The sequence below is a fragment of the Bombus terrestris genome, chromosome 1 (assembly GCF_910591885.1).
Source record: "Bombus terrestris chromosome 1, iyBomTerr1.2, whole genome shotgun sequence".
Lineage (NCBI taxonomy): Eukaryota > Metazoa > Arthropoda > Insecta > Hymenoptera > Apidae > Bombus > Bombus terrestris.
In genome coordinates this window covers 5,869,757-5,887,432 of record NC_063269.1, presented here as the reverse complement: position 1 = coordinate 5,887,432, position 17,676 = coordinate 5,869,757, and the positions used below count along the sequence as shown (strand labels likewise).

The 17,676-nt window shown below is 33.8% G+C and overlaps 4 protein-coding genes across 6 annotated transcripts in view; 1 reads left to right on the top strand and 3 right to left on the bottom strand.

Moving 5' to 3' along the window:
- The window catches only part of LOC100649079 (ELAV-like protein 2), a 40,896-nt gene extending 38,162 nt beyond the window's left edge, over positions 1-2,734 (bottom strand). Inside the window, exon 1 of one of the 2 annotated variants that reach the window (XM_048406566.1) lies at positions 2,713-2,734. The gene's annotated coding sequence lies outside the window, so the exon portion shown is untranslated. Of the gene's footprint in view, positions 1-114; positions 800-2,712 lie in introns of those variants that run through there. The other variant, XM_048406558.1, reaches the window with a different exon arrangement.
- A 1,146-nt stretch (positions 2,735-3,880) lies between these two features.
- Positions 3,881-10,953, top strand: LOC100646093 (RNA-binding protein 5). The gene is made up of 8 exons (XM_012310665.3): positions 3,881-4,034; positions 4,778-5,377; positions 5,475-5,544; positions 6,765-6,838; positions 7,708-7,821; positions 7,896-8,643; positions 8,726-8,889; positions 8,962-10,953. The coding sequence occupies exons 2-8, from the start codon at positions 4,793-4,795 to the stop codon at positions 9,979-9,981; spliced, it is 2,775 nt and encodes a 924-aa protein (XP_012166055.1). The 5' UTR covers positions 3,881-4,034; positions 4,778-4,792; the 3' UTR covers positions 9,982-10,953.
- Positions 10,759-13,558, bottom strand: LOC100646215 (beta-1,4-N-acetylgalactosaminyltransferase bre-4). Its single transcript, XM_003393162.4, has 2 exons — positions 12,546-13,558; positions 10,759-12,451 (listed from the first exon to the last, which is right to left on the bottom strand). Exons 1-2 carry the CDS (start codon positions 13,377-13,379, stop codon positions 12,257-12,259), a joined length of 1,029 nt encoding a protein of 342 aa, XP_003393210.2. The 5' UTR covers positions 13,380-13,558; the 3' UTR covers positions 10,759-12,256.
- A 160-nt stretch (positions 13,559-13,718) lies between these two features.
- On the bottom strand, positions 13,719-17,535 carry LOC100646331 (IWS1-like protein). Of its 2 annotated transcripts, XM_048406531.1 has the most exons (8): positions 17,208-17,535; positions 16,916-17,027; positions 15,195-16,838; positions 15,095-15,109; positions 14,609-14,969; positions 14,236-14,525; positions 14,050-14,161; positions 13,719-13,975 (listed from the first exon to the last, which is right to left on the bottom strand). In XM_048406531.1, exons 1-8 carry the CDS (start codon positions 17,218-17,220, stop codon positions 13,853-13,855), a joined length of 2,670 nt encoding a protein of 889 aa, XP_048262488.1. In that variant the 5' UTR covers positions 17,221-17,535; the 3' UTR covers positions 13,719-13,852. The 2 variants fall into 2 exon arrangements, with proteins under 2 accessions (XP_048262488.1, XP_012166069.2); XM_012310679.3 differs by lacking the exon at positions 15,095-15,109 and having other exon boundaries at positions 17,208-17,534.
- Between the last annotated feature and the right edge of the window lie 141 nt (positions 17,536-17,676).

The following is a 17,676-nucleotide window of genomic DNA, read 5'->3' as shown; positions in this document are numbered from 1 at the left end:
CACAGCTACCCATCCGTATCGGTGAGGGCTTCGTGGAGAAAATCGCGAAAGGGGAAAGAAGAATGCGAAAGCTGTTGCTTTCTTAGGTCACATAATAGAAATTTGTTCACGTACCTGAATGCGAGAATTACGTTTCCTAAAACTCAAGCAATCCGCGAGCTTGTTGCACGCGTATTGGATGGACAGAAGACACAGGTACTACGGGGCCTGGTACACTTGATCAGATACGGACCTAAAGATACGCTAGCTGATCACGGCTGTATCCGTTTATTGAGCATACGATAAACAGGAGAGCCGGTACAGTGACTATTGAGCGTGCGACTCCTTGATCACAACAAACCAATCAACGAATGATTTTTGTTTTCTTTTGCGTGTACGTTTCTTTCTTTCCTTTTATCAATCTTTTTTTTTCTTTTCTATACGTGACCAAATTATATGTTCAAAACACGTTGTTCGTTGCACGCGCTCGCGCACGCTTCCGTATGTCCGTGTGCGTGTAATATTCGTGTGTATGCGTGACAAGGGTAGCGTGATCACGTACATATACGTTGCACGTATACCACAGGTGTACGAACGTGTCGCGCGCGACCTTTCTATATGTTATTATACATGTATTCGTGTGTACGTTTGTGTATGTGTGTGTTTATATACGTGTGTGTACCAACGTGTCAATCAATCGGAACTGAAGAATGAACTAAAACGGAAAGAAATGAAACTATAGCGAAAGAAGGGAGCAGACAAGCGGCCAGTAGCTCTTCTACTCCTGGGCTCGAGACGGAACTGGCCCGTGGGCCGTTCCGCTCAACACCACCTCGACTCTTCTCCCTCTACAACCTCCCCAACCAACCCATTCCTCGTTGCAACCCCCTCGAACTCCCTAGCTTCTTCCCAACCCCCTCTACTCCCCTAATCTAGTATCTAGCGCGACCACCGAGCCGCCCGGTACTTCGGGGTTGGATGATACTAGGGCGGTGGTCGTTGAACCAAGTATATAGACGAGCTGTCTGCGTCGTACCGATTGCGCACAGACGCCTCTGCCTCTCTTTCTCTATCCCATTTTCCATCTCATCCCATCTATCCGTTTCTCCCATTCGTTCCAACTCGCTTCTGCACCCCTAGCTCGCAATTTGCATTTGTCTATCTCTTCCACGATATCCCTTCCTTCTCTTTCCATTATTTTCCCCTCTTGTTCCTCCGTTTCTCTTGTTACTTCAATCCCTTTCCCATCATATTCCCCTCCCCCTATCTCTATCTCTTTTCTTTTTCATTTATCTTGCACCTCGACTCATCCGTCCTTTATTTTCCTTTTTATTATTTTTCACGTTTTTTCTCTTTGTTTTTAATTCCATTTTTAACATCTTTCTTCTCTCTATTCTTTTTCACTTCTTCCGGTATCTGGTTGTCTTCGAGCTTTCCCTCGCCCCTTTTCTCATTCGTCTTCTCGTCTTCCATTCGTACCCTATTTGCCTCTCACGCTCTCTCAACCGAGCGTACTCTCCAACGTTGCTCGTCCCTCCGTCTGTCGTGCACTCTCGCGATCGTGAACAGATCCCCAGACCAGGTAAAGCTAGCGACCTCTATATAGCTGAATAAACACGAGCGGGCTGCAACGAGTCACCAACACGCTCGTAACCCATGTAATAATAAAATAATTCTGGGATCGTATGCGTGGATTAGAGAAACCATATGCAGACAGATCCCATTTCCTGATTTTTTATCGGCCATGCTGTTATGGTATTTCTGATAAACTATATATATATATATTAATGTCCTCTACTTGGAAATCGTTACACCGCGGGAAGGTACTGTCACATTCAGAGAAAATGTCTAAATGAAATTTGAATTTCAATCAGTAACAAATCGGTCTAGATTTTAATCAAAAGGATTTTTCTAATCATTCCAAATTAATTCAGAAACCGTGATATGTATAATGTACCATGCAATATTTCTCGGTTATACTCGTGAATAATAGTACAAATATGTTCGTCAGACTTTAGAATTAATTTTTATCAGAAGAAGAAATGAATAGAATTTTGCAATATATGAAAGGAAATATCTGAAGGTAGCTGTACCACTTTGCTAGATTTATAGGAAGGTAAAAGGGTCGAGGTACCCTTTATCTGACACTGATGCATGCTATCAGACATCCTATGCAACAACAGCGACCACTGACAACCACCTACAGGACCGAGTAAAGCCGAATTTCAACGAAATCGCGCGATCTGGATAGGTAAGTTGCAACGTGGGCGGAAACCGACCTCGATTGCCTAAGCTTAACCCTTTTCGCAGACAGTTGCGCATTGCGAAGAATCCTACCATTTTATAGACAAACTATTCGTCACAAAAAATTTCCAAAGATCGAAAAACGAATTCCGCATATGTACATTATGAATGTAAAAATTTATTTGAGATAACCTATCTAACGTATGTGAGTACATATATTTTACGCAATCAATAAGAAAAAGCAATTGAAACTAATTATCATCATAAGAATTAATTGGTTTATTGTAACGAATCAATTTTTGGTTTTCAAATGATTAAGAATAACATCATCAATAAATAATCGTTCAAAGTTCGTTACACATTCCAGTGACAAAAAAAATAATTTTGTTATTGTATGAACAAAAATATTGTATTTAAATTCCGATTATTTAATAACAGATGAAATAAATATATATTGTATTTATATAGAAATTTTCTATGTAATCTTACCGAATAAAACCACGTTATGCATTTTCTTCAAGATGAAATTATTATCTTCATTGAATAATGTGTAGACAGATCGATAATTTGAACACTTTCTTGCTTCTTGTTTGATGCTGTCTAACACTGACAGACTTTAATATAATACACTGGTACATTGACCATTAAAATTTTATAATACGTAGTTTGAGGTTATACTTTACAAAGTTATTTACACCACATATTGCATAATAATCATACACTATTATGATTAAAATTTATTTTCAAATTAAAAGGATATCTTAGATACACTCTCTTATTCTTATCTGTCCGACGAGAATAATTGTCGAAAATTTTGATGGATAATTGTATTTGAACACAAAGACACATTATTGACAACGTACTTTGTCCGAAAACATTCAATTTTTTAATCTCATTAAATTAAATGAAATAAACCTTTTACAAAAACTAGATACTCTTCGATATATACATATATATATACATATATGTAATAAAAGTCAATTTATGTGAAAGATCGTGTTACAGCAGCTAATGGAATAAATGACCAAACTTTACAATAGAGAAAAGAAAAGTGGACATAAAGATAAAAAATACTACTTTGTCAATACATTTTTTATCAAAAACATGTTTATAGTAAAACGGAATAAACACACTTGAAAATTAATCCAAAATTTAGGTTGGATCACGCACGACACTTATCATACGCTCTAATTGTTTCAATTTCAACATCCTAACGCGGGAAACTGACGCAGCGCGATGACGCCATCTTGCGTTCTTCTCAGTAATAGCATCCCTACTGGAAAATTTAAATTTATATTCGCATTTATATGTACGTATATATAATAAAATTATCTTTCCAAATATGTAGCGGTCTAGAATTTTATAAATTTATTAAAATATTATATTATTTATTTAAATATTATTTATATCTGTAAAAGACGTTACATTATTTTCATTACGCGACGCTTTCATGGAAACTGCTACAACGTATCAATTGGCATGCTCAAAGTAGAATATATGACTATGAAATATGTAAAAAATTTATTTACAATATCAAAGTTATTTGGCTTGATATATATATTAAAATTAGGCTAGTAGAATACTGATAGAATTTTGAAACAAAATTTTTCACTTACGAAGAAAATATGTAACGGCATAGAACGAGCTGGAGCGCCATCTACAAAATATTTCCTGATAGAACATATTTTTTGCACCACGTAATGAGTCCGTCTTCCACACGCTACGCCATATTGTATGTGAATCAGGAGGTGCTACCACGCCATTGCGCACATTACATTAATCTCCGACTATTTCCATAAATAACGAGTAAAGTAAGTAAGAAAACGAAGCTTTTATAAATTCACGCGACTATAAAACTCATTCGATTCAAAATTTTGTTTTATTTCAATAGTTCTTCTATAACATTGAATAATGATTATTAATCAACACCACGATGTTTCGTTCACTTTTGCGGATCGAAATTCTCATTTCGATATTTTTGTTTTATATTGTTTCTTATCTTGTCTCCTAATAGGATATTGCTATTTGATCCTATTTACGCTTATAATGATAATAAAATACATGCCTCTTTTTTTTCATTACGTTTTCTGATAAAAACGCGTACAAAATTTCGGATGAAATCTGTCACTACAATTTAAAATGATTGTGCAAAATATACTATTTTTTTGTTAGAAATAAATATATTTTTAGATCGGACCACATTATTAAAAAAATATTGAAATTCATATTTTTATGTATAAAATCTATATGTCAGATGTATTCCATATACCTACCACTACTTCTTGAATAAAATTAATTTGTATCCATTTAACATATGATAGTTTATTTTATATACTTTAATTCATATATAAAGCAATAGGTTTTAATTTAATAATATGCTCTGTTCACTGCTTTAATTTAATTTTAAATGCTTATTAGCTGCCATTTTTACATTAATGGATGGCTATTAACATTCTAAATTACAAAGTAATGCATTAATTGAATTTGTCATATTTTACATTTCTTATTTAGTAAATAATTACTAATATAATAATCGAAAATTTGATTGTTCCAGAAATTATTTAAATGCATGGACAACATGTACAGTAACAACATTGACCCATGGGAGCCGGGTTACGGACCTGAAAGGAGGGGACATAATTCAGATTATGATTATCGAAATGATTATGGAAGCAGTAGGTCACCAGATTACGTAGAACACCGTGACAATGATCATCGTGATAGAGACCATCGTAGTCCAGAATATAGAAACCATCGGGGCCGAGATAGAGATCGCGAAAGAGATCGTTCAAGAGATAGAAGAGACCGTAGCAGAGATGACAGAGATCGTAGCTACAGAGACAGAGAGGATCGTTATGGAAGGCAGAGAGACAGAGATTCTGTAGAAAGAGACAGAGATCGGGATCGTGATCGCGATAGAGATAGAGATCGCTCCAGGAGAGACAGGGATAGGGAAAGAGATCGAGATCGTAGAGGGAAACGAGAGGAGAGAGATCGGGATCGCGATGATGATCATAGCCGAGAAAGTATGGATTTTGAGCACGACCATGGACGTACCTATGGTTCGTCCATGGAAGGCATCCACTACAAATCTCAATCTCCAAACAACACCATAATGATTCGTGGGCTTGCTCAGCATATTACAGAAAATGACGTAGGTTCTCAACTTAGCGGACCAACATAATTGGCCACTCATGAGCCAGCATTTGCAAGCATACATCACTGTTATTATTATGATGTGTGTATCACAGGTGCGGCAAGACATCCTTAACTGTGGTCTCATGCCCAAGGACATCAGGCTGATTCGTAAAAAGGATACAGGTAACTATCATTATTTTTGTAAGTTAACTTCCCCTAAACCTAATGTGCGAATTAGTGAATTGCTTTTTATCTCAGCAAGTTGCATTAGATTTGTGTAGCATAAGTTATTGTTGCATTTTTAATGATCATTTTAAAAAATGGTTTGGAATCTAATATACGAAACATTTGATCTTACAGGGTGATTCTCTCTCTAGTTGGCTCAAAGAAAATGCCGGCGTAACGGTAACGTGTCGCTATATGTGATTGATCATGAAATACCGACATAGATCTTACATTAGTGTAGATGCAATTATGTGTGTATTTATATGTATACGTAAAATAATCCGCGGTGTAATTAATGACATTGCTTTTGAGTCAACTAACGAGAAGGTCACACTGTACAAATAAGCAAAAAAATTTCAAACAATTTTTTATAATATTGTACAATCATATATATTAGTATTATGTCGGTACCAATCATGCATACCCCAAAATTGTTCAATTGAATACCAATCATTAATTAATTTACTAATCTTGGAATCAGGTAAGTTTATAACAAGAACAGAATTTATTACATAGGAAGAATATTTTGAGGGAAATCAAAACATCATTATTCATCTTACAAGGGTGATGTAAAATATTTCTAAAAATCTTTAATCTTATACTATATATTATATAAAATAATTGGAATATGAATCTACCAACCAATTCTATATAACTATTCTAGTTTCCAAGTAACGAAATTATTATATTCTATTGCATGGAGTACATACAATAGAATATGTGATTCTTTTCGGTACAATGAGGTTCTGTTGTTAGTATCTATAAAAAATATCAGTTTTATTTTTTCCAATATTGTTCATATTAATAATGATTGTATAAAATAGAAATTTTTGAAAGGGGAAGTATTTTCTATACAATTTCTACTATTGCTCCTTTGATCTATTCACGGTAGTGAACATAAAAAAATGAAAGGAGGTTAGGAGACTTGGGTAGGTCTGGCATTAAATTAAACTTATCGCGTAAAGATACTAAAGAAAGATCGTCTGTCACCCGTGTAGAATTCATTCTGCTGAGCTTTAGGCAAATGGAAATGAAAGCAAGCGACGAAGCGAAGAAAATACTTCGTTCGAAAGTCAATCTGTCAATGGTTGGTGCTGTGATTGCCTGCCCTCTCAGAGTAGAGACTCCCAGGCAAAACGTGGATTAACTTTGGATATGTGTGTATTTGCTCTGTATAGGTGCTTCGCGAGGTTTTGCATTCGTCGAGTTTAACGCGACTCAGGAGGCCGCACGGTGGATGGAGATGAAACAGGTAGAAAGAAGTTCAGTCCAGATACCCAACCGATGCGTTGTACGCGTGCCACCGACGCCCCGTGGCGGCAAGGCACGGTAACGCAGCCCCTTGGCCTTCCCCATGGCCATGGCTGTGCACCTATCAAAGGCTACTTCAATCTACCATATCTAATTATTTATCTAGGAGTCCCCACATACTTTGCAGACTTTTCTTATAACTCGCTCGCAATTCCGTCTATTGGATTATAAAGTTACATTATATATCGAAAGGCCGCGGCGCGTGCTTTTTACCTATCCTCTATCTATCATAAAAGTTTGTGGACTAACAATGAAGATCGGAGGAGGGTCATTCCAATCGTCTTATCTTCTACATACAATGCATATATTTATATTTGGCATGGCAGTTTATTTATATACAAATCACATTTTGCTACGTTCATAATATTACAGAATAGTTTTTTCTTTTCTTTTCATTGTGTTATTTAAGTCTGCTTTTACAATTTTAACTTTATACTCTCAATGCAATTATTTAATGATCAAGCATTTTAAAAGAATGACAATTTTTATGCACGATATTTTTCCTATTCACGTATAAATTTGTATGCAAGCAAATCATTGTATGTTTGCTTGTTTCCACAAATTTAATTCTTTTAGTCAGCAAAAGAAGTTTCCGCGCATGTACAAATATACGTATAGTCGGTCCGCAAGTCGTGTGGAATGGCCCACGCGTTATAAGACCATGACATTTTCTTTACTGTTCGTTCGAGACGGAAAGCTATGAAGTAGAAAAAAAATCTATAATTTCGTCAACCAAGAAGAAAGTTTACGGGTTATGCAGCTGCTTTGGGAGGATGTTGGACGGGATAACACTGAAATTCTCTGTTTCAGGGAGTACTGATGCTGCAGGACCAATATCGCGCTTTAATGCAGTACAGTATACCGAAAGATTGCCATGTAGATAAACCACCAGCAAAAAATACACAAGATTGGCACTGTGTTAAGGTAAACCTATTTATAAGATTTCATTATTTGTCTAGTGTAACTCAAGTATTGCAATGTTATCTTTTCAATTACAGTGTGGTGCACACAATTTCAAAAGAAGGGAAACATGTTTCAAATGTTCTGCGTCTCGAGCAGAGAGCGAAGAAGGCGGAGAGGGTAGCGATGAAATTAGTCCTCATCCTACGAATACAGTTCTCCTTCGTGGATTGGATGTACTAACGACCGAAGATTCGGTCCTGCAGGCAATGAAAAATCTTTCATCGATGCCGATACGAAGCATTCGTATAGGACGTGATTCTCTTACAAATACATCAAGAGGTGTATGCTACCTAGAAATGGGCAATGTAGTGGATGCCATGTATTTACATACAGCCCTTACAAAACAGGGATTGGTAGTAGATGGTAGGAAAGTGGAAATTACTTATTGCAAACTTCATCAAATAAATAATACCAACACGTGGAAAGGAAATGACAGCCAGTCACAAAGATATACTTTGGATGACGTTGCTCAATTGGCCGAATATAGTGCCAATTTATATGCTAAAACACCTGCACAGAAAGCTCACTACCTTCAGTATTATACGCAATATTATCAAAATCAAATAATGCAAGGATCTGCAATTACTTTGCCATCTTTAAACCAAACTGATCGAGTGAATGCAGCTGCAGCCGTAGCACAGTCTGCGATACAACAATTACAAGCATCTAGAAAATTAGGGGATTCTGAAGAAATGAAAAATAGACCAACACCGACGGCACCGTCTAGTACTACTTTAGCGAGTGGGAGAGTTCCTGCACATGGTAGCGACGGTAAAATATATTGTAGGTTTTTTAAATCTAATAACATGATTCTAGATAAATTTACTACAAAATGATTTTTTTAAACATTCATATCTTTTTACAGCTGTGCCAGATGTTAGCACTTATCATTATGATGAGTCATCTGGTTATTACTATGATCCAAGTACCGGGTTATATTATGATCCAAATTCGCAATATTATTATAATAGTCACACGCAACAATTTCTATACTGGGATGCTGAATCTTTTTCATATCAACCGGCAAAGGTGATTAAAATTTCTATTTCATTATTAACATCAGTTTTGTAACTTTTACTATTAAAGATTTTATATATGCAGACTGCTACAACTGTAACACAAGCAACAGGGACAACGTCTAGTGGAACTACAATTACTGCTACAGCAAGTAGTACAGATTCAACAAATACGATTACCAATCAAGCAACAACTTCCTCAGTTACTACCGCGACTCAAGAAACTTTGAAGGAGGATGAAACTAAGAAGAAAGACAGCAAACAAGATAAAGTAAAAGTAGCGAAAAAGATAGCAAAAGATATGGAACGTTGGGCAAAAACCTTGAATCAAAAGAAAGAGAATGCAAAGAGTAATTGGAATTCTGAATTTGCTGGTGGTGATGGTAATCAAGGTGTCGGAAGCGGAGCTGCAGATGCAGGATACGCTATATTGGAAAAAAAATCTCTTGCAAATTCTTATCATGAGGATGAAGATCAGAGCGGAAATAACGGTTTGGTTGCTGCCTATGGTGGTGGTAGTGATACAGAAGAGGAAATAGAGGATGTACAGCAAGAAGAAAGGCAACACACAGATTGGAGTAAATTAGCATGCTTACTGTGTAAACGACAATTCCCAAGTAAAGAAGCATTGCTTCGACACCAACAGTTATCTGATCTTCATAAACAAAATTTGGAAAATTGGTATCAAGTACGTGGTTTAGACCCAAACGATCCACAGCAAAGAAACAATAAATATCGCGACCGCGCCAAAGAAAGAAGAGCAAAATATGGTGAACCAGAACCTCCACAACCAAATAAACTTAAAGAAAAATACTTAAAAACTAGGGTCGAAGAAATATCGGTGTCATATGAAGAACCTACGAGAGCCGGTATTGGTTCAGATAATGTTGGTAATAAACTTTTACAAAAAATGGGATGGAGTGAAGGAATGGGGCTTGGTAAATCGAACCAAGGTAGGACGAGTATCATTGAAGCTGAAAGAAGGGTTCCTACAGCTGGATTAGGAGCAAAATCGTCATCTTATAGTGCGTTACCAGGGGACACATACAAAGATTGCGTAAAGAAAATGATGTACGCGCGTTATCAAGAACTATCTGATACATAATACATTGGATATAGTGAAAATAGATTTTATATATACCATAAATAAGTAATTGTACTCTCAATTTTTAATAGACGAATAGGTATACAATATGCGTATCATCTTAATGTGCTGATTGTTTGCTGGTCGTTCCATTCTTGGGACATATACGGTTTATATTTCTTCTTCTTTTTCCGATTCTGACATTTTCATTTAAAGATGTTTAAGAAATAATGTAAATTAATTATTTTTGTTATTTCATACTTATTCATTGAATCATAATGTAATTTAGCTGATAGATAAAAATACTCTGAACTTTATTTGCATGATGCTGCTGAAGTTCACATTACAGTCACATGCAATAATATATGCTTGTTAATTTAATAAAAATTAGATACTTAAGGAAGGACATATCCAAGAGTGTATCACAAATACCAGTAACAAGATAATTCACTTACTAAGCAATTTTTGTCTAACACTTCGTGCACAATACACAGTACTTCCTGTACTTCAACAGGGGAAGTGCATTGAAACATTATAAAGTATATAAGGAGAATTAAATTATATCATTTTATTCAAGTTTCATAATGTTACTTTGAATGAAAATCAATTTATATACTTATGATCCAGTGAAACTAAAAGTATCACTGGTATACTATATATATTTATTATATTATACTAATTTACATTAAATTTCATAATTCCTTTATAATGTAATTATATTAACTTCACATACTTATAAATATATATATACTTATATATATATTTATACAAAGATAATTATATATTTATAGTCATACATATATGTCAATTCTTTCTTTTTATTATGATTTATTCTATATTTTTGGAGATCACACAATTTTCGCTATACATACACATTTCTATAATCATTCGTACACTTTAATCTTATTTTTTTAATCACACGTGTTAAACCCATGTAATAAGCAATAGGTTAAAAGGCGATAATAAAAGTATACGCGGCATTATTGCTTGCTATATACGCCTATTCATTTTTAAATAATTGAAGTTTGTTTTTGTCTTATCTGTATTTTCCATTTTGTAGTATAGAAATTTTAATATTCGAAATAGTAAATTTTTGTAAGGATTATGTTTCCAAATCTTTTTAACTGTACGAATATAATTCACCGATTTGTTGTTTACAATAAAACGTTTTCTTAGAGTAGAACTATATATTACTTTTTTAAGTAGATTTATAGTTTTATATATGTTTCCTTTTGTTGAGTTCTTAAAGCATGTATTAATATCTATTGGAACACTTGTATTTACACTTAGACAAGTGAAATATTTTCAATGATCAAAAATTTTGTATTCCATTGTGCTAGATATGAGTTAAAAATTTTTTACATTTCGGTATGCATTGTTTATCACATTATCAATACACAAAAATCAATTACTAGTGGCTTGAGAACTATTTGAAATATTTCTATTATGACAATTATATTTAGTTAGTTTCGAACGTAATATATTTTACGTTTCCATTGATTTGAGTGTTATAACAGTATGTTTGTCTCTTTTTAATCAATATAAATATTATACTCAGAAATATCAAGACTATTAAACAATTAAATTAATACTAATGTGTTCGAAAAAGATTTATGTGATTATAATATCAGTTGCTGATACTTTGACATGTAGAGGACATTAATAGAGGAACAAACTATAATCTATTTGTAAAAAGTATCTTTATGCTATTAAATCTGCACTTGCTTAAAAAACCAAGATTTCGTGAAATACCGCGTTAATTCGAACAGGAACATAATTAGGAAATATGTTTACATTATTTTTTGAATACATTACATAATACTTAGAAAACAAATTATTAATAAAAGTTCTACATTTGAAAGGAATTTTAATATCAATTAAACAACATTATCATCCTATGTTGATTAATAGTTTGTTTCTCTAATTGCACAGAATTACAATTTATTCTTCCCTAAACATATTATTATATCTTTGGTTTGACACAGCAGAATATCAAAAGATTTATATTCTCAGATTTTCTCAAAATTGTGCAAATAAACTATAACATAAAATAATAACATAATAACATAAAATAATAAACTATAACATAAAAATAACTATAAATAAAAACGATAACATAAAAATGGTATACAAAATAATTTAATGGCCACAATTATTATAAATATTAGGGGTATATATCAGAGCATTACAATTCTATAAATTGTTGCTAACTAAATTATTATAAGAATTATTTTCAGTTCTTTGAGGGAAGTAAATTAGATTGCATTAAACACTTTTAAACAGAAGGTAAAGGAAACTAAACATCTGCTAAAATCCAAGAATATAATGGTCTTAATTGGTGATTAAGAACTCTATATTCTAAGTTACTAATTCCATCAGTATCATACCTTTTAGCACTGTTCTCAAGATTTTCAAATCTAGTATTGCTTGGAGGTTCTTTTTTGTGTATTAACATGTAATATTGAGCAATATCAGGTCCAAAACGTGTAACCTGAAATTTGATTCAAATATAAAAAGTAATTTAACAATATTTCATAATGTCATTATTGATAATAATCTTAGTTGATAATAAATATTTAACATACTTGAAGACCTTTTGATTGTAAACGACCGTAAAAATCATCATCTTCTCCACCCCATCCATAGAAAACGTTAGAGAATCCATTAACTTTTTCAAACTGTTTTCGAGTTAATGCAATTGCACCACCAAACAAACCAGTGTATGGTAAGTTGTAACGGAAAGTATTTACACTTGAACTCATGTGTCTGGGCATTTTAGTGCAGGCATAAATGTTGTCCAGATTCTGAGGTATTAAATCTATGTCTTGAAAGATGAAGCAGTGAAAATCATTCACCTTGGTCGCCTCTGCATATCCAACATTGAAAAGTTTAGCACGATTAAACTCACGTATCGGACTTTGTTCTATCACAAATATTCTATAATCAAGATTTTGAGCTTGCAAGAAGGGATGAATATAATTCATAAAAATAGTGAGCTGTGTTTGACGATTTCTATATGGTAATATAATGGCCACATTGAAAAGAGGGTGACAATTTAGAGGTTTCCACTGTCCTCCAGGTAATATACCCAGACGACGGGCCATTGCCACGGGATCTTCTCGAGGATGTTCCTCTGGATAAAACAAATGAAAAGATCTTCGCGGATTAACCACGATCGAACACGAATTATCTCTTATTGGATAAGATCTTTCCATTTCATCGTAAATATCTTCTGTTTTTATAAAAGTATAACGTGATGCAAATCTTGCTGGGTGTAAGCAATAACCCAAAATCAAAATCGTAATGATAGCGTACGATAATCCTCGTGCATAGTCATAAAAAAAAGCGACAAAGGTTTTTAAAATATTAATAATACTCCTCATCCTAACCTTTGTTTCAACTCCCAATAAACATTTCATTCAAGCAGGTGCGTTATATTTATTTTTAAATTTGTTAGTTTGTTCGATAGGTTCAACATAGTTCAAAGTATTATTTTACAACTTAAATATGAAACTTGGAGTTAAATAAAAATATTTATACAAACGCGTTTGTAAGTACATAAATGCAGGCTAAACTCAATTTTGACAGCAAAGTGAAAACTTACGTTTGCGCAATACGTGAGTAAAACATGGTAGAACTACCGGCGAATAGAACACATTATCAACTAAGTCTATCGTAAGACCAATAAATCGGTATTTCAGAACGTGTGTAAAATGATGGTGCGTTTTAATGAAAATGAAAGTGGATGTATACAGAAATTTGTATCGAATATTTTTATTAAGCACAAATCTAATTATAACCTTATGTTAATACAATTTCATATCTGAATTGATGCTTATAATTATAGAAGTCTTGTATAACAGTTTTTCATAATAACTAAAAGTTATTAACGTTACAAAGACATTTTACGGCCTTCAATAGATATATCCACAGCTCTTCTAGTTGCTTTTATCCTTTTACTATCCATGTAGTTTTTCATGTGCCTTTCAAATCTATTCATTTGTTTCTTCGTGCTCTGTAATATTATATCATTAATATATTTTGAACTATTAACTTACTAAGAACAAAATATAAGATAGTAATATTTACCCTACTAATATCAATATCAGATTTCCAATCTGGTCTTATAACATAGTCTTTATTGGAAGGTCTAGGAACTCTAGCTCTTCCAACCCAGCCCGGATCTCCTGGCCTCAATGGTCTAAACAAAAGAATTAATTACATTATCCAAACAAAGTTAATTGTTCTGATAATAGGAGTTTGAAAAATTCATACTTAGCATCTCCTTTTAAAGCTTTATTAATATCTTGTGATTTCTGAGAAGAACCACCATCATCACTTTTTCTTCGCTTTTGTGGTGTCTGTTCTAAATCTCTTTGCATTCTTTCTTCTTTTGATAGGGCTTTAAAATCTGCAGATAAATTAAATATAGGTCTTGCCCATTCATTAATTAATTTCCCTGCTCGCTCCTTATTTTCTTTTGTTTCTTTAGGATGTTTATACAGATACATTACAGCTTTACCAATACCAGATTGCTTTAAAGAAGCTTGATCAATTCGTGGAAACTAAAATATTAGATTATTTTATTATATTTGTATATATTTTATACTTATATATAAATATATAAATGATTAAAGCATAAACTTACTTCCCATAAAAGCTTTAAAAGACTATCCCGAATTTTTAAAGATGGTAAGGACCGATCAGGCATCGGAGCCAACCAATCCGTTAAAACTGATAATACATTATGCTCCAAAAAAGCCAATTGAAGATCGTGTTTTTTAAGTTGTGATAATACTTTAGGTAACATTGCAATTTTATTAGTAGCTGGTTTGTTTTGTTGATTTAATTTTCTATCATCCTCTGATGCAGATTTCATATCAGATAACAATTGAGCTATGATATCGTCATTATCGTTAATTATATCAATATCCTTTCTTTTGCGTCTTCGTGATTGTTCTTCTTTCTTACGAGCCATCATACGATCAAAATCCGATAATGAATCATCTCTGAAAATTAGTACATTTATCGTTAATTTTAATTATAATGAATTACAAAATTCTTTAATGAAGCTTTTTCTATGAACTGTTGCTTCATTGTAATTCTTAATCTATTATTACATATTGTTACTTACAAATATCTGCTACTCCTGATAAGCATACGTTAAATATTATATACATTAAATTTTTATTACACATATAACTTTTAAAGCACATAAAATCTAATTTACTTACAATCCTCCATCCGCAATCATTCCATCGTCAGAATCTTCATTTTCTTGTTGTTCATTTGCTGTACTATCTACAAATTGTTTGTTCCCTGCTTCTTCATCACCTTCCTCCTCTTGTTCATGATCCTCTTTTTTCATCTTCGTTAGTTCATCGTCTCCTTCATTTTCCGAATCTACTATTTCATGTTTTGATTTTTTTGTTGCTTTAACACCATCCTCTTCTTCCTCAGAATCGGATAAAACTCTATTTCTCTTTCTAACAGCACCTCCTGAATCTTCACTTCGACTTCTTGATCTCCTAGACTTTGATGCTGAACGAGATCTTGATCTTGATTTAGACCGAGATGAATGTCTAGATCTGGCAGCTGACACTGATCTTGATCGCGAGCGTGATGGTGAACGCGATCTCGAACGTGATCTTGAACGTGATCTTGATGGTGAACCTGAAGCGGATCTTGAGGGAGATTTTGACTTTGATCGAGATCTCGATTTTGAACGCGATCCAGAACGCGACCTAGAAATAGATGCTTTCGAGCTGGAGCGAGATGACCTAGAACTAGACCTTGACCGAGAACTTCTCCTTGAAGCTGGAGACTGTGATCCTTTGCGTGACCCAGATATTGATCTGGACTTCGATCTTGATTTTGATCTTGACATTGATTTTCTTGACCCAGATCGCGAACGTGATCTAGACTTTGATGCGTGTCTCGAACCTGATGGTGTCCTTGACTTTGAACGTGACACCTTAGGTTCCGCTGAGGATGATCTAGATAATGATCTTTTTGGAGATACTGTAGGTGACTGTTTCCTTGATCCAGAGTCTGACTTAGATCGTGATCGAGATCGAGATTTACGTTTGCCATCTGGAGACTTCGTAAGAGATTTTGCACGTGTACTATTGTGCGAATTAGGAGAATCTTTTCTTGATCTTTCTATCGATTGAGATTTTGATCTAAAACGTGATCGAGAATTTCTAATAGGCGATGGTGAGTGTTTTCCTTCCAAAGATGGGGAATGCGATGCTTTTTTCTCACGAGATTTAGATCTACTACGTGATTTTCGACTCGGACTATTGGAAAGGGATCGAGATTTTAGCGAATTTGATCGGGATCGGGATCTAACAACTGCTTTCGGAGATCTAGAAGGGGAACGGGATGGTGATCGAGAATTCGCTTTATACGGTGTAGGAGATCTGGAACAGGAACGAGAATTCATTTTTGGGGAAGAACACTTAGACGGTGGGTTACTTCGTTTAGTCGATGTCGATCTGGATCTAGATCTTGAATTTTCTCGTGATGCTAAATCAAGACTTCTTCTAGATTCTTCCAAAGAAGAACTCCTTGATCTTGACCGGGATTTTGCTGAATGTATCGAACGTGGTGAATGTGATTCGCTTTGAGTAACTTTTCCATCTATTTCTGGTGATGGAGATTTAGAAGGTGATCTAGAATTACTTTTTCTTCCAACAGACTTTGAACTAGATCTAGATGATCTTTGATTTTTAACAGAAGACGGTGAAATTGATCGGTTCCTGGAAGGTGAACGCGAAGGTGATCGTGAAGGCGATCTAGAATATGATTTCCTAGAGTTAGCATTAGAAATCACAGAAGCCGGTGATCTTGGTTGGCCAGGCGATGATTGATTAGATCTAAAAGAAAATCTTAAATGTTGTTATGTACTACAAGTAATATTTTAGAATTATTTAGATAGATATGAATGTAAAACCTTGGAGAACGGCTGGCAGAATTTGATTTAGATCTACTTCTAATAGACCTTTGGGAATCCACCGATGGACTTCTAGATTTCCCTCCTTCATCTTCGGACTCGCTCCTTCCTTCTGAAATAAGTAACCACTACATTACAAAGGTTCAAAAACACAAGCAATATTCCTTATCATATGCATATTAAAAAAGTTTAATTTTAGTAATATTAATTATAATTTAAATTTATCTTTTATTTTTTAATAATAACTTTTTCAGTTAATCGTGTTTAGAAAAATTTATGCCATTTTATTTACCTTCGCGATTCATTGCGCTTATATACAAATGAAAATGTACACTTTGTCAATAATTATTACTAAACACTTCTTTCTCCGAAACAATGATATACGTATTTTTCATAAAGGTCCTGCTAAATCAAAAAATAGTTTCTTGTTTTTAGCAATAAATCAGAACTGACACACATATTCAAGAAATACATTTACAGTGGAATAATTTAAGAAATATAGAAAATTCCTTCGAGGCACGCGTGAATGGCCACTTTGGTTTTAACTTTCTTGTTAGGTTAAGGTTAGATGTTTAGACCGAACTAATCACTATGCTGCTTAAATCGAATATAACCTTTATTACAAACGACCATAGACAAGCTCTAAGTATGTATGTATACATGTGCATTAAAATAATTTTATGACGAAATTGTTAAACATATATAATATTTTTATTATATTATACATTGTTGCAAAAGACATTATTAGTAAATAGGATTGA

Bases quoted from the DNA above. Each gene is read 5' to 3' on its own strand.
- LOC100646215 (XM_003393162.4), bottom strand. From the start codon at position 13,379: ATGAAATGTTTATTGGGAGTTGAAACAAAGGTTAGGATGAGGAGTATT. The intron at 12,452-12,545 runs GTATGTTAAATA...ATCAAATTTCAG, and splicing joins TACAATCAAAAGGTCTTCAA to GTTACACGTTTTGGACCTGA.
- LOC100646331 (XM_048406531.1), bottom strand. The intron at 16,839-16,915 runs GTTTTACATTCA...ATTTTCTTTTAG, and splicing joins TCTGCCAGCCGTTCTCCAAG to ATCTAATCAATCATCGCCTG. The intron at 14,526-14,608 runs GTAAGTTTATGC...CTAATATTTTAG, and splicing joins TTTTAAAGCTTTTATGGGAA to TTTCCACGAATTGATCAAGC.
- LOC100646093 (XM_012310665.3), top strand. From the start codon at position 4,793: ATGGACAACATGTACAGTAACAACATTGACCCATGGGAGCCGGGTTAC. The intron at 7,822-7,895 runs GTAAACCTATTT...TTTCAATTACAG, and splicing joins AAGATTGGCACTGTGTTAAG to TGTGGTGCACACAATTTCAA. The intron at 8,890-8,961 runs GTGATTAAAATT...TTATATATGCAG, and splicing joins TTTCATATCAACCGGCAAAG to ACTGCTACAACTGTAACACA.